The sequence below is a fragment of the Aquarana catesbeiana genome, linkage group LG01 (genome assembly GCF_042186555.1).
Source record: "Aquarana catesbeiana isolate 2022-GZ linkage group LG01, ASM4218655v1, whole genome shotgun sequence".
Taxonomy (NCBI): domain Eukaryota; kingdom Metazoa; phylum Chordata; class Amphibia; order Anura; family Ranidae; genus Aquarana; species Aquarana catesbeiana.
Genome location: NC_133324.1, coordinates 175500680 through 175516610, shown reverse-complemented (window position 1 = coordinate 175516610; position 15931 = coordinate 175500680). Strand labels below are relative to the sequence as shown.

Genomic DNA, 15931 nt, shown 5'->3' with positions numbered 1-15931 from the left:
GGCGCTAGCAATATAGCCCGAAACTGTAACTATACTAGGGAATGTTTTTGATACATTTTTTGTATGTTTTTCATTTCAATACATTTTTGTGCAGCAATCCACTGAACTTTTTTTCAATATATGACCGCTTGGGATGGTCTGATTGCATTGCACTGGGAGACTGCCGATGTGCTGTTCACCACCTGTTTGCTGTATATATCTATCTCTGTATAGATAGTGTACACACACACTATATATATATATATATATATATATATATATATATATATATATATATATATATATACACATATACACACATACATATACACACACTCGTGAGTATGGATGAGTTGTAGTTGAACATACACTCTTCATGTACGTTGTTCAACCTCTCCTGAACGATTTAACTTGACAGCTAGAAAAAGGCATCTAAAAACGGCCATTTAGCTGCGTTTACATGCCGCATTTGCGTCTAGAAGCGTTTGAAAAATTTTTTTTGAAAAAAAAAAAACAAAAAAGGAAAAACGCCTGTAAACGAAGCGCAAGCTACCACGTTTGGCATTTGAAATGCCTCTACACACAGCTTCTGAACGCATATTTTTGGGTTCCAAAAAAAGCCTCTATACACAACCGCCTAGAAACAACTATAAACTAACCTGTGTACATGTACTGATAAGATAACATAGAGGAGGGTTCAGGAGCAGTTGAAATAAACGCCCAACTGCTCCTAAATGTCTGTTTACCAGCAGCAGTGTACAAGAAGCCTTACTCAGCTCTCTGTGTAAAATGAAGCCTAAAAAACAGACCTTGCAGTAAAAAGAAAAAAAGGGCTACTGTCCAAATGCTGTGCAGTGAATGCTTGGTCACTGCTTTATAAATATACTATACCTCTAAAATGTTTAATGTTGGGTTCACACTAGTGCAAATTGGATGGGGGGGTTTACTCACATCCAATTCGCATGACAGGAGATTGTGACCGGCTCTCTATGGAGCCAGTTCCCATATCTCCGCTGCGGAGCGGCTTGCACAGGAGTCCTGTGCATCTTTGGCTCAGTTTCAGGGCCAAATTCAGGCAAAAAATTCGGCCCCGATTTGTCTCTGAAACGGAGAATAGGGACGTAGGGGACCCCTGCTGCGAGCTGGATCCATCTTAGATGTGAACCCAGCGTAAAGGTTTAATGCTGCTAATAGAAGATAACCTGCTTGTGTCAAAATTATTCTCATAGCAGATAGTAGAAGTGACAGAGAAACATCAGCAACAGAGTGCCAAGAATGTAAACTACGAGGGCGATAAGGAAGGTAAGGTGTTCTGTAGTCCAACTTAGGAGTACTTGGGCAGGGCTGACAAACCTGCTTGATGTTTCTGGGAAGCAGAGACAGTTTGATGTCAGCAAACTAATAGGAGTAGGGAGCAAGCAGGATTTTTGTTCAGACACACTTTAATCATAAGCTTGAAACAACCATGGGAGAAGAGGGCAGGAGGCGGAGCCTAGCAGAGCAGACATGCATTGTTAGAGCTCCACACCGCTGAGGAGAGAAGAGAAGGACAAAGCGGAGCCTGCAGGCTCAAAAGGTATCCATTTGAACCTTTTTGCCCCTGGGAACAAACTGTGAAAGTTTGGGCAGGAAATATGGTACTGGGAGGAAACCGTGGCAGAAATAAAAATCACCTCACAAAGAGCTCACAGGCACTCACTGCAGCTGAAGCAGCTCCAGTCACCTCACAAGATACAGCATCAGGGCATAGTTGCCAACAGTCCCGATTTTCCCGGGACAATCCCGATTTTGGGACCCTTGTCCCGATTTAATTTTGTCCCGGGTGTTTTCCCGAATTTTTGGGGTTTGTCCCGAGAAAATCGTGAGTGTTTTTGTAAAAAACGGCAACGGCTCCACAAAAATGGCCGCCGTTGCCTCCACAAGTCAGTCACAATGTTCCCCTTGTGTTCAGTGCAGGGGAGAGGGGCAGCCAATCCGCTTCTCTCTTCAGTGTACAAATAGAAAATTCTATTGTACACTGAAGCCTATTGGTTGGAGGGATTGGCAACCCCTCCCCGCTCTACACTGCACACAAGGAAGACGTGATCAGCCTCCACTGCCATCACCCCCCCCCCCCTGTGTCCAACGGAGCTCAGGGAATAGTGGGAGTGACGGGAGGGAAGAAGGGAGGCTTTCATCTGGCTGTTCAGGAGTTGTCTGACACTGTGAGTAGTGGCCTGTCAGTGTAGTGGGGGAGAGGAGAGATAGGGGGAGGGGGTGTACTCAGTGTATGGGAGGCTTGGAGCTTTCCCTGCAGTACACTTCTCAAAGGCTGAGGTCCAGCATGGATGGACTGGGGCTCCGCTGGCTGGGGACATTGATGGTCCTGGCTCCCCTCTTGCACACCATGTCACCACCATACCTGCACCCCCCTCTCCCCCCCGTGTCACCACCATACCTGATTCCCCCTCCCCCCTGTGTCACCAACATACCTGCACCCCCCTCTCCCCCCCGTGTCACCACCATACCTGATTCCCCCTCCCCCCTGTGTCACCAACATACCTGCACCCCCCCCTCCCCCCTGTGTTACCACCATACCTGATTCCCCCCTCCCCCCTGTGTCACAAAATACCTGCACCCCCCTCTCCCCCCCGTGTCACCACCATACCTGATTCCCCCTCCCCCCTGTGTCACCAACATACCTGCACCCCCCCCCCCCCCGTGTTACCACCATACCTGATTCCCCCCTCCCCCCTGTGTCATCAACATACCTGCACCCCCCTCTCCCCCCTGTGTCACCACCATACCTGATTCCCCCCTCCCCCCTGTGTCACCAACATACCTGCACCCCCCTCTCCCCCCCTGTGTCACCACCATACCTGATTCCCCCCTCCCCCCTGTGTCACCAACATACCTGCACCCCCCTCTCCCCCCTGTGTCACCACCATACCTGATTCCCCCCCTCCCCCCTGTGTCACCAACATACCTGCACCCCCCTCTCCCCCCCTGTGTCACCAACATACCTGCACCCCCCTCTCCCCCCTGTGTCACCACCATACCTGATTCCCCCCCTCCCCCCTGTGTCCCCAACATACCTGCACCCCCCTCTCCCCCCTGTGTCACCACCATACCTGATTCCTCCTCCCCCCTGTGTCACCAACATACCTGCACCCCCCTCTCCCCCCTGTGTCACCACCATACCTGATTCCCCCCTCCCCCGTGTCACCAACATACCTGCACCCCCCTCTCCCCCCTGTGTCACCACCATACCTGATTCCCCCCTCCCCCCTGTGTCACCAACATACCTGCACCCCCCTCTCCCCCCCTGTGTCACCACCATACCTGATTCCCCCCCTCCCCCCTGTGTCACCAACATACCTGCACCCCCCTCTCCCCCCCGTGTCACCACCATACCTGATTCCCCCCTCCCCCCTGTGTCACCAACATACCTGCACCCCCTTCTCCCCCCTCTGCTGGGGGCACCTTATGTAAGGACAGACCCTGCTGGGGGAACCTGATGGCATCTGGTGGCAGGCGACGTGGCAGGTGACACGCTCAGGGGTCCCACTGATTCTGCATTATGGTGAGTTGAATGATTTCATTATTTATATTACAATGTAATAATAGTAATAATGCGCTTCAATCATCCTGACACCATAACAACCATGGTGCCGGGATGATTGAAGCGCTAACACCAGGTGTTTGGAGTATCTTTATCTGCTGATTGTTAAACTCTGGAATACACATTGCTATTATGGTGTAGGGTCTGGGTCTGCTTTCCCTCCATCCCTCTACCCCCCTTTCCCTCTGCATCCCTCATTCACCTCAGACTCTAACCACACCCCATTCAGCCACGCCCATGTAAGCCACGCCCACTATTTCACGTAAACCACGCCCATTTTTTTGCGCGGCGCGCTTCGCGCGCCGCATTTTTCCTTTTTTATATGCCACGCCTACTAACGCATGCCCCGCCCCCTAATTATAGGCTGACTCCGCCTACAGCCAAAAAAAGTGTCCCTAATTTTTTTTCCCCAATGTTGGCAACTATGTCAGGGCGCTCTCACAGACAGAAAATGTCACAGCAAGACTCTCCATTTGAGTCAGATACAGAACAAATCCTCTCACAAACTTCTCCGCAAGCCTCCTCAGTATCCCCAGTAATATTATTACAATTTGAAAAGATGCTTCATAAGGCTTTAAAACAAACCTCAGACCAAATAACAAAAAGCCTAACCAAAGAAATAAGAGAGCTGGGAAACCGCACCGCAGCCTTAGAAATAAAAATGGATGAAATTGAAATTACAACCCAAGAAAATATAACAGAATTGGAACAATTAAAAAAAGAGAATTTAATACTTCAAACTAAGCTCGAAGATTACGAAAATAGAGCCAGACGTTCAAACTTGCGCATAAGGGGAATACCTGAAACTGTGACAGACCTGCAATCTACTATTACTGCTCTATTACAAGAACTAAAGCCAGATATCCCTATTGAACATTTAGAACTGGACAGAGTACACAGAGCCCTCACAGCCAAAAAGAAAGATGGACCCCCACGTGATATAATCACAAAATTTCATTATTACAGAACGAAAGAACAAATACTAATTGCTGCAAGAGAAAAAAAGGAACTTAATTTTCAAGGACACAATTATCAAATTTTTGCTGACCTATCCCAACTTACTATTATTAAAAGACGATCCTTGAAACCCCAACTAATGGAACTGCAACGCCACAACATTATGTATCAATGGGGCTTCCCCTTTTCAGTCAGATTTAACTACCAAGGTACAATTTACAGAAGCAGATCAGCAGATGAACTACAACAAACCCTTTTAAAATTAAATCTGACAGAACCCACAAGCAGCAACACTCCCACACACAGAAGAATAGCGTCATCTTCACCTTCAGGCAGCACCCAGAAAATTTCAGAACAAAATGGGAATCATCATTCTCACAAAAGAGGCCGTTATGCCACATCATCCATGGACCAAGAAGATTCAATGGACTGACATCCTAATTCCTGATATCTCTTCATTTATTATACTAAGAGATGGTTCTCTAAAAAAACCTATATTTATAACTGAATGTAACTGCATTCTGATAGTCACACACTGTGTGGGATCATGTTACATTCCAGTTATATTTCTTATTACTTCTGATTCATATAGCCTTAGAATATATAAGTGAAATAGGGAAATTCTTGTTCAGTTATATATTATCAGGTAATAACAATAGATTTATTACTTTTTAGGACAAATATGTTCAATAATCCAGAAGTAATGGAAGCTTTTTCTTTCTTTTCTTAAAACAAATATATTATTACCTAACTAGTTCCTAGAATTATGTTTTTGTTTATTCTAATCTGAAGCAATACAACCTCAATTTTATGCGTTAACATATCTAAACAGTTACATATGAATAAAATATGTAATTGTTTACTCTAAAAGGGTTAAAATCCCAAAATAATTCAAACTATCTTCATCAATACCAAAGTTATTAACAGTACCTTTCTAACTGAATTATTTAGCCTAGGGCAAGACTAACCATATACAACCACCCTGGAATAAATAATTTCAACAAAAACTATATTCTGCACTCCAATTAATGAAACATCATTTTGATGTCTTTTGACATAGCACTTCTCTCCTGTAAGCGGAAGATCCGTGTACCCCCATTAGCCCTCCTCATTCTCCCAACCATATTATGTGGGAGTGTGACGAAGGCACTTATTCCCCTGAGAGAGATATTTATTCTCTTTCACGGGTAAATTGTGATTACTTCCAAAAAATAATTTATACAATGTATCATCTAATCTCATATGTTTTTTGTTTACTCTTTACTCCAGAATTCACTGGTTTCTTTTCTATCTATTCATCTCTTCAGTCCACACAGGTTGATCTGTGCAGTCAGCTCTGCATAACAAAAAGTAAGTCAAAACTATTTGATCTATTGCCATGGCACCACTGAATATACTTTCCCTGAATGTTCAGGGAATAAATGTCCCTCAAAAAAGGACCAAAGCCTTCCGTACTTTCCATAACAAGAAGGCTCACATAGTATGCCTCCAAGAAACACACTTCACCAAAGATTCTACTCCAAAATATATTTCTCCTTTTTATCAACAAATTTACACGGCTTCTGCCTGTACCAAGCAAAGGGGAACTCTAATTGCATTTCACCGATCCACACCATTCACCTTATCATCAGAAATTAAAGACCCAGAAGGTAGATACCTGATACTCATGGGTTATATAATGGATACAGCAATCACGGTGATTTCCTACTACGCTCCTAACAAACAACCTACACCATTCCTCTCACATATATTACAAGTGATTAATACACACAAAATAGGAACAGTGATAATGTGTGGGGATTCGAACCAGGTCCTCCTCCCATTTCTAGATAAATCACCTTTTACACCATCCAAAATAACCTCTAGATTACCTTTTTCTCAACTTCTTTCCAAATACAATCTGGTAGATTCATGGAGAGAAAGTAACCCAATGAAAAAGAAATTCACTTATTTCTCGCACCCTCATCAAACCTTCACCAGAATAGATCATATTTTTCTAACAATAGGAATGATACCAGAAATTATTGCATCAGATATAATTCCGATTCCGTGGTCTGACCATAATGCAGTTACACTACTATAGCCTCAGCCATACCAAAAGCGCATGACCCAACATGGTACTTACCGGACATAATGCTCAAACACCCACTACATCAGATGGCCATTGAACAAGCTTTAAAGGAATACATATCAATTAATAATACAACAGACATCTCCCCAATAACACTGTGGGAAGCTCATAAGCCTGTCTTGCGTGGTACAATACAAAGACAAATGGCACTATTTAAACGGGAACGCAAAAATCTAGCAAAAAAACTAGAACTCAATTTTAATGCAGCCTACATATCATTTCAAGATAATCCATCTCAGAGTACAAAATCTCATCTGGAAAAATCTAGATTGGAATACAATCTATTTCTCACTGAGTCAGTTGATAAATCCCTCAAACGCTCCAAACACAATTTCTACATGAATACAAACAAACCAGGTACATATTTGGCTCGGGCATTAAATTCAACTAACAAATCTTTCAAACCAATACGTTTGAAATTATCAAAAAATGTTTACACTTGTAATCCAGTTAAAATAGTCCATAAATTTCACTCACATCTCGCAACTTTATACAAGACAAACAATGAATTTAATCCTACAGAAGCTGAATCCTTCTTCTCAAAAATAACCTTACCTGAGTTATCTCAGAATCAAAAAAGCAGTTTGGATGAGCCTATAACTATAGATGAAGTTGCTAACGCCATAAAAGACCTAAAACTTAACAAAAGACCAGGCCCAGACGGCTACACGGCTTTATACTATAAAACATTCTCAGAAATACTCTCTCCCATTCTCACTGAAACTTTTAACAAACTTCTAGATGGACATTCTTTTCGGCAAGAAACACTAATGGCAATTGTTTGTATGATCCCAAAACCCCTTTCTGATGATACTTCCTGTGTGAATTATCGGCCTATCTCTCTGTTAAACCTCGATATTAAATTATTAGCAAAAATAATAGCAAAACGCCTCAATAGCATTATAGGAAAATTAATACATAGAGATCAAGTAGGCTTCATGCCAAATAGACAGGCAGGCAATAATATACGTAGGGCAGTGTTATTGGCACATATTGTTAAAAAACGGAAAATCCCTTTATGTTTTCTATCTCTCGATATTAAGAGGGCATTTGACACAGTATCCTGGCAATATATGCAATATTCATTACAAAAATGGGGTTTTGGACCCCACTTTTTAACATGGATCAAAGCATTATATAATAAACCCAAAGCCTATATAAAATATGCTGGATACAAATCTGAAGCCTTTAATATCGAAAGAGATACCCGACAGGGTTGCCCATTATCTCCCTTATTATTTGCCCTTATACTCGAACCCATGGCCCAATACATCAGAACAAACCAAACTATAACTGGCATTGAAGTAGGAGGTATTACACACAAATTATGTATATTTGCAGACGATATATTACTTTTTCTATCATCACCACAGGTCTCTGGTCCTAACTTAATACCAGCTCTTGATGGATTTGCAGCCCTATCCGGCCTTATGATTAATCCTAAGAAATGCCTAGTGCTTAATATTTCACTCACAAACATGGAATTGATCCCGGCTAGGGCTGCACTCCCATTCACATGGGCAGAAAAATCAATCCCATATCTTGGAATTCATTTAACAGCATCTCATTCTGACTTATTCTCAACCAATTATCCTCCTGTATTAAGACAGATCACAAATCTAATAAAACAATGGTCGCAACTTCCTTTATCCTGGATAGGGAAGATTAATGCAATCAAAATGACTATTCTACCCAAATTGCTTTATCTATTCAGAGTCCTCCCTATTCCAATTCCTTCCTATTTTTTGAGAATAGTACAAAAAAGAGCAACTTCGTTTATATGGGGATCTTCTAAACCACGTATACCTATACACACACTACATCTTCCCAAAAATAAAGGAGGCCTGGGATACCCTAATTTTACTAACTACTACAGAGCAGCACATTTGGCCAGTCTGTCCAAATACCATGCAAAACAGGAAATCCCATTATGGGTATTTATAGAGGCTTCAGAAAATGACCCTCTATTAATATCAAATTTATTATGGCTTGATCCTAAAGACCGCTTTAAAATTCATAATCCCATAACTAAACACTTCTTATCTCTCTGGGATAAACTAAAAACCAAATATCAGTTACAATCTCCACACAATCCTCTCCTTTCTTTTATCAGAAATCCGGCCTTTTATCCGGCATGGATCTACCCAAATTCTTTTAAAGCTTGGACAACATCAGGCATTCAGACACTAAATGACTTCATAGCATCTAAATCATTCCTTTCATTCCCATCGCTTAGAGAAAAATATGATCTACCAAACTCTGAGATATTTAGATATCTCCAAATCAAAAATTTCTATACACCATTCCTAAAGGGGGATACACCATTATCCCAATTATCCATTTTTGAATCAATCTGTACAAAAGATCCATTTGCTAAAGGTACAATTTCATCACTTTATAATCAATTATATGGAGTAGCAAATCTTAATAGACCCTCTTACGTTCGGAGGTGGGAGGAGGACCTGGGACGAACTTTAGAAGACACGGACTAGTCTAATATATGGCTCACATCTAAGTCATCTTCACCCAACATCTTGGCACTGGAGACAAATTATAAAGTCCTAACTCGCTGGTACCTTGTACCCGCTAGAGTGGCAAAATATTCACCTAATACCTCAACTCTTTGTTTTCGAGGATGCCCAGAAATAGGCACATATTTACACATATGGTGGACGTGCCCAGTAATACAAACCTTCTGGAAGGAAGTCTTCGTGATTGCATCTAAAATATTTAAAAAAATAATACAACCAGATCCATATTTAACTTTACTTAATCTAAAACCGGAATGGTTAACACTCTCTCAATTCAAACTTATGATCCAACTAATAACGGCTGCAAAACAAACAGTGGCCAAGGCATGGAAATCTCCTACATTGGTACTAGCAGAAACAATTCACAGAATGAATAATACAATGTCCCATGCTAAGATGGTAGCCATCGATCAAAATCAAATTTCAAAATTTGAAAAACTTTGGCATCCTTGGATAAAACAACAGTTCCTGTCAAATTTCAATGACTCTGTCCTGTTGCCATGGTAACGGATTAAATGACTTACAGAGACACCCATTCTAAGGCTTCAAAGAGAACTAAAAAGAATAATAAACTGACGAGCGGGACAACCTTGTGGACCATACCTCTACCTTTCAACCCTTTTTCTTCTCTTTCCTTTTCTCCACCTTACGATTAAAGCTCATTATCAGAATTTATTTGACCTATATACACTCTACTTGTAAACAATATGTATAGTAGGTATAAATCATTTAAATACCTACAAAAGTAACTAAGGAAATGATATATATCTTTAATTTAGGTTTATGTGAACCCAATGTTTAATATTTGAAATTTCATGATATTTACCTATATAAACCCTACTGTAAAACAATGAGCTTACTTTATAGATCCTTGTAAACTTACTTTATGTATCTTTATGTATCTTTATAACATTGTATACTCAATAAACTTCTTTTGACAAGGAAACAACCATGGGAATTAACATATACCTAGTAATATATTAAGTAAATGTCTAAATAAAGTAAGCTCAATTAAATGCCTACTTAAATTGTTAACCTGAACATAGACTTTAGATGACAGTCAGAAGTTTCTAAACTTTTGCATATATTTTGCCAACCACCACCCCATTCTGCTAAAACTGGGTCAATCACTCTTCAAGGACCCTTTAAAAAGTGATTGTAAAGTCTAGGTTTTTTTCCTATAAAAAAAAAAACTAACATGTTATACTCACCTGCTCTGTTGTAGTGGATTTGCACAGAACATCCCAGATCCTCCTCTTTTCGGGTGCCTCTTCTGTGCTCCTGGTCCCTCCTTCCTGTTCAATGCCCTGACAACAAGCAGCTTGCTATAGGGGAACCCGAGCCGAGTCACAGCTCCCTCTGTCCATTCAGACACAGAGCTCCAGACCCGGCCCTGCCCCCTCTCTCCCAATTGGCTAGCTGACTTTGATTGACAGCAGCTGGAGCCAATGGCGCTGCTGCTATGTCTCACCCAATCAGGAAGGCGACAGTGGTACGGCAGAGACACTCGTGGACATTGCTGGGCAAAGATGGGGCTCAGAAAAGTATTAGGGGGCTGCTGCACACAGAAGGCTTTTTATCTTAAAGCATAAAATGCATTAACATAAAAAACCTTCTGCCTTTACAATCCCTTTAATATTTGCAAGCAATCTGGTTTCATAATATAAAAAGCCATCTTATGTAATCTCTGCTCATATATAAATAATTAGGTCTTACCCAAGAATCTTTGCACAGTCATCATAATACTTCATCGAGTTCTTCACAAAGCTAAATCCATTAACATCACACACATAAGACTGGCCATTTGCACGAAGCAGATCAAAGCCACAAACCGTTTGCTGAAAGAGCAAAAATATCAAAGAACATTCATTACATATTTATGTACAAGTATTTATGGATTTTATATTTCTAGTGCCAGTAACTGAATCCAAACAGTCAAAAAAAGCCATTGGTGCAAGCGAGTTGGAAGGGGAACCCATTTTCTTGAGCTGAACTGCCATGAGGAAACCAGCCCATATACATGGTGTGTTTCAATGGTGGCTTCAGCAAAGGAAAGGGCACATTTTTATTTCAAACATTTTAAATTTGTTACAATGGAAAGTGACTGCACCACATTCTCTCACCTGCAAAGTAATCTTTATTAAATAAGAACACAATTCTTCCAGTATTTAAGTTTCATACAATTGCAAAAACATAATACAGATATAAAATACATTGATGAGCAGTCTTCAAACTACTGCTTACAAAAATATAGGGGAAAGACCTACAACATGGCCCCAAATTAAAAAAGAACTTTGTACAATTTTGTTATTTAAATACTGTATATATTTATTGTCAGTGCACTTAAATGCAAAATATACAGAATTGTAACATAACTGTCGTTGTGGGGTTTTTGTTTTTTTTTTGAGCATACAGTACAGTTGGTATACCAAATGTGTGGCTGTGGATACATGTCAGTTTTCTATTTTAACAACCGGGATATCCAAAAAGAGTCTATACATGACTAGACCAGGGGTGCAAGGGTAGGGTCTTTTAGCCATTCATACCCAGTCTTCCTACATTTTTTAAGGCGACTTCTGTGCTATGTGCAGATTAGAATGTACTTTTTATTTTTTATGACAGGAAAATAAAATTAACTTTTTTTCTCCATAGGAGTATTCTATGCTGTGCAAAAGTTTTCATTAACAGATACAGAGCTCCAGTAACTATCACTTCTAGATAATATAAAAATAAACCCCACCAGGATAAAGCACCTCAAAGGCTACTATTGCGGTATAAAATATAATTTATTGGACATCAAAAGTACAAAAACACACCAATCTCATAGGCCAAGTCAGTCAGCTAACCCATGGAGGGGGATCCCCAGCCTCCCAAAAACAGCTACTCCACCTGACCCCCGTCCCACCGAAGCAACTCCCCCACCCAGAGGACCCTCTCCCTACTCCAATGACCCAAAAGGGAGCCCTGTCACCAAATCTCCCCTCAAAGCCCATTCCTCCTCTCCACTGGCCGGTGGAAATCTCCAAAAACACTCAAAAAGAGGGCAATTAGCCCAATAAACCTAGCCAGGTTGAAAAAATGTGGTCTGGTGGAAAGGAAAGTCTCATACATGCATGAGCCGGGGGTCACATAACTGTTTAGCATGCAGGAGTCTCATTTGTTATCAGAATTAACCAGACAAATCGCTCCACCAACTAAGAATGACCATGCACCACCACCCACAGAATCGAGAAAGAGCGATCAATCCTTTCTGTTTCCGGGCCAGCTGAGGTTTCCCGCTCGTATAGGAGGAGATACAGGGTTATTAATTTAATACTGGGTGATTCACCTCTCAAGAAAAGTTTGCAAAAATAAAAAAACTACTTAATTTGTAAAACCATTTTTTATGGAACCAAATAGTGCATTATGAAGAATATATAAAAGCTGAGTAACCATATGAGATCCACCCTTCTTACAATAGCTAAACTGTTACTGTACGTTAGGCATTGGTCAGGTTAAACATTGGGCCACAGCACATTAGTAGCATTTTAATTGCAGTGAATTCAATTCAGTGAATGTGCCAGCTTTACAAGTGTGCCCTTTTGTACCAAGCACATAATTGACAGGCACCTAATGAACATCTAGTTTTTTTTTAACGCCAAAAGTGGCCAAAACGTGAAAAGGGGGGTAAAGCCTAACTTTAGAGCTCTTTCACACTGACAGCGCGGGGGCATCGGCGGTAAAATGCCGCTAAAACTAGCGGTGCTTTATAGGCGCCGTTTATAGGTGCTTTTCGGCTGCTAGCGGGGCGCCTTTAACCCCTGCTAGCAGCCGAATAAAAGCACCAGTAAAGCGATGCTGCCCATTGATTTCAATGGGTAGGGGCGCTTTAGGAGCGGTGTATACACCGCTCCTAAAGCATCTCCAAGAAGCTGCTTGCAGGACTTTGGATGTCCTGCCAGCGCAGCGCCTCAGTGTCAAAGCACTTGGGCTTTTACACTGGGATGGCAGATGAGGTAGCGCTAAGGTGCCTGAAAAACACCTCCAGTGTGAAAGGGGTCTTAGTCAAAAACTAAAACAAAAATTAGCACAAGGGACAGTGTCTCCTGTGCTGCTGGATGCAATTTTCATTAAAAATCCGGTCCTCTAATCCTACCCCTGTAGCCAAAACATTCTGGTGCCGCAGGGTTAGTAGAAGCCAAGGGACCTGTAATATGCTCTCACCAAGAGTTCCGACTATGCCCGCTCTTTTTGACCCCTCTCTGGAGGACAGGCGGATGAAGAAAGGTCCTCCTCTTCCACTCATAGAACTTTTTTTTTTTTTTAAGTTAATCTTCCCCAGCATGAATGTATTTATATAAAATTACCAATTTAATGATAGCTGTCCATCAATAAAAATAAAAACGACACAATGATAATGCTTAGGTCAAGTCATATGATTTACAGGACACAAGTAATCACCTTGAAAGCTAGGCACACCTTCCAAGCTATTAGTTTCTCCCTGGCATTTAAGATGACAGGATACCGCACTTCTTTTCCTTCACTGTCTCGCTCTACCTTGCCGTCAAGTGCAGGAGATTTCCGAGCTTCAGCATGAGCATAATCTGGTCCCACAGTGTAAACCTTTATAACAAATAAATAAAAAATGTAAAATTCCTCTGACAGCTTCTGCTGCAAGAAAAAATACTGCGTGTCATAACCCCACAATAAAATTGATGTCATAAGAAAACTCAGGAGAACATTGAAACATCTAACAGAACACTGAATATGAAACAGAAATGTCAGTATTTTGACATTTTTATTTTGTTCTTTTTTGGTATCCACCACCGTACCTTTACATCAGTGCCATCAGTAGGCATAAATTCTTCATAAATGTATGAACCAGTCTTCCTGACACTGCTTTCAGGTGAATACACACTACTGCGGCTACCAATCTAAACAAAAAAGCATATTGCACATAAAATTAGTAAATCAATCATTTGAACCTCACCTTGTAAAACAACCCATTTAGTTTAAAATAGAAATGAAAGGCAAAATGCTTGTGTATACGTATAAAAACTTTTTAAATACTTGTTTCCTTTTTTAGAAGTGATCACATACCCATCTGCAAAAGGAGCTCAGAAAGCTAGGGGAGAAGAAATAGCAGCACACTGATCTTGCCAGTGAATGTCTGCATGCGTGGTGGGAAGGTGGGGGGTTGTCAGCACAAGTCTCATCATTGGAGGAGAGCAAGCAGAGTTTCCAGCACATCCAGAAAACTGACCATGATGTGCTCCTCTGCCAGGTGCGATCAGTTTTTAATAGGAAAGCAGAGGATCTGGCAGGAACACCAGGCATTTCACATAAAGGAATCAATACAAAGAGAACAGGATATGTTTTCATATAAGTGCATGGTACAGCAGGCACATATCAGGAATATAAACTGTTGGGGTAACATTCTTTAACAGATTCAAAAGTAAACATTTGCAGCATGCTATGTCTCAGGTTAAAGCCAGCCATTCTCAACTTGGGTTCCCCCAGTGGTTGCTAGGTGTTCCTTGAGCTGTGGCCAAATGACCTCCCATGTGATGCTGCCTATAACTTAATGTCCAGCACCACTTGGCAGATTTTTTTTATCTGTCCAGAAGGGTGGCATTGTGTCCAACACCGTAAAGAGGGCATTCTACTGAGCACTTTTTGGAATTGCCTCATCTGCAACACATTAACATCTAGTAGCTATATTATTGAGCAACAAAGGGTTAAAAACTACCAATGCAAGTCTGAACTTGCGGAGCCAAATAATGAAAAGATGCATTCAGTGCCAGATAGTGTACCATAAACTGTAAGGTGTCCACTCTTAACTTTCCAGCATTTATCACTTGCCTAATCTACTGGCTGTCAGAAACTCCAATGCATGTTTTTACCTAGCACACTCTCCCCTGCTCCCTATATGAAAGCAAGAGGGTCTCCCTATAACAGGGATATGCAATTCAATTAGCGGACCTCCAGCTGTTGCAAAACTACAAGTCCCACCATGCCTCTGCCTCTGGGTATCATGCTTTTGGCTGTCAGAGTCTTGCTATGCCTCATGGGATGAGTAGTTCTGCAACAGCTGGAGGTCCGCTAATTGCATATCCCTGCCCTATACTCATGCAGTAAGTGCTGATTTTTTTTTTATCATCAGCTAGAACAAATAGCAGGGGACCATTTCCATCAAAACAGCAGGCAGCTTGAGACACCTGTTACACAGACTGGTATTGATAATGCAGACCTTTACTCCCATTTACAAGGTTACTTCAGAAAATCACAATAGTTTTCTTTTCTGTGCACTCCAAACTTCTTCTGTCTTTCTGGGCTGTATTTTAGAAACCTGAAGAGATAGCCAGCTTTTTAAAGACGTTAACAGAGAAGATGGCAGCGTGGAGCCTGGCATGCAACAGATTGCAGCAAGACTGGAGTTGCTGGGCAGGTGAGAAAATGATTTACGCTCAACCCAGCTGACCAGGTAAAGAAGGGGGGGGGGGATCAACCCTGGTATGGGAGCATACAGTAAAGCTTTATTGGGTACAGGTTTACATTAACATATTGAGGCGGAGCTAAGCAGCTTACCTTTCGGAAAAGTCTTTGGCTCCCACCTCCAGCAGATGTTGGGTAGTAGATGTAAACATTATGGTCCTCAGCACTCACTGGCTTTTCCACAAAGGGTTTCTGGAAAATTTCCCCATTTACCTCAACATGATCCTCACCTTCTATTAAATTACATTCTGGGGAACA

At 41.5% G+C, this 15931-nt stretch overlaps 1 protein-coding gene across 1 annotated transcript in view; it reads right to left on the bottom strand.

Annotated features, from left to right (window-relative positions):
• PPIP5K2 (diphosphoinositol pentakisphosphate kinase 2) overlaps positions 1-15931 on the bottom strand; it is a 189953-nt gene that overhangs the window by 106784 nt on the left and 67238 nt on the right. Inside the window, exons 6-9 of the mRNA XM_073624575.1 lie at positions 15767-15921; positions 14011-14112; positions 13640-13801; positions 10916-11037 (exon numbers count right to left, since the gene is read on the bottom strand). Coding sequence (XP_073480676.1) covers positions 10916-11037; positions 13640-13801; positions 14011-14112; positions 15767-15921 — 541 coding nt within the window. The remainder of the gene's footprint in view (positions 1-10915; positions 11038-13639; positions 13802-14010; positions 14113-15766; positions 15922-15931) is intronic.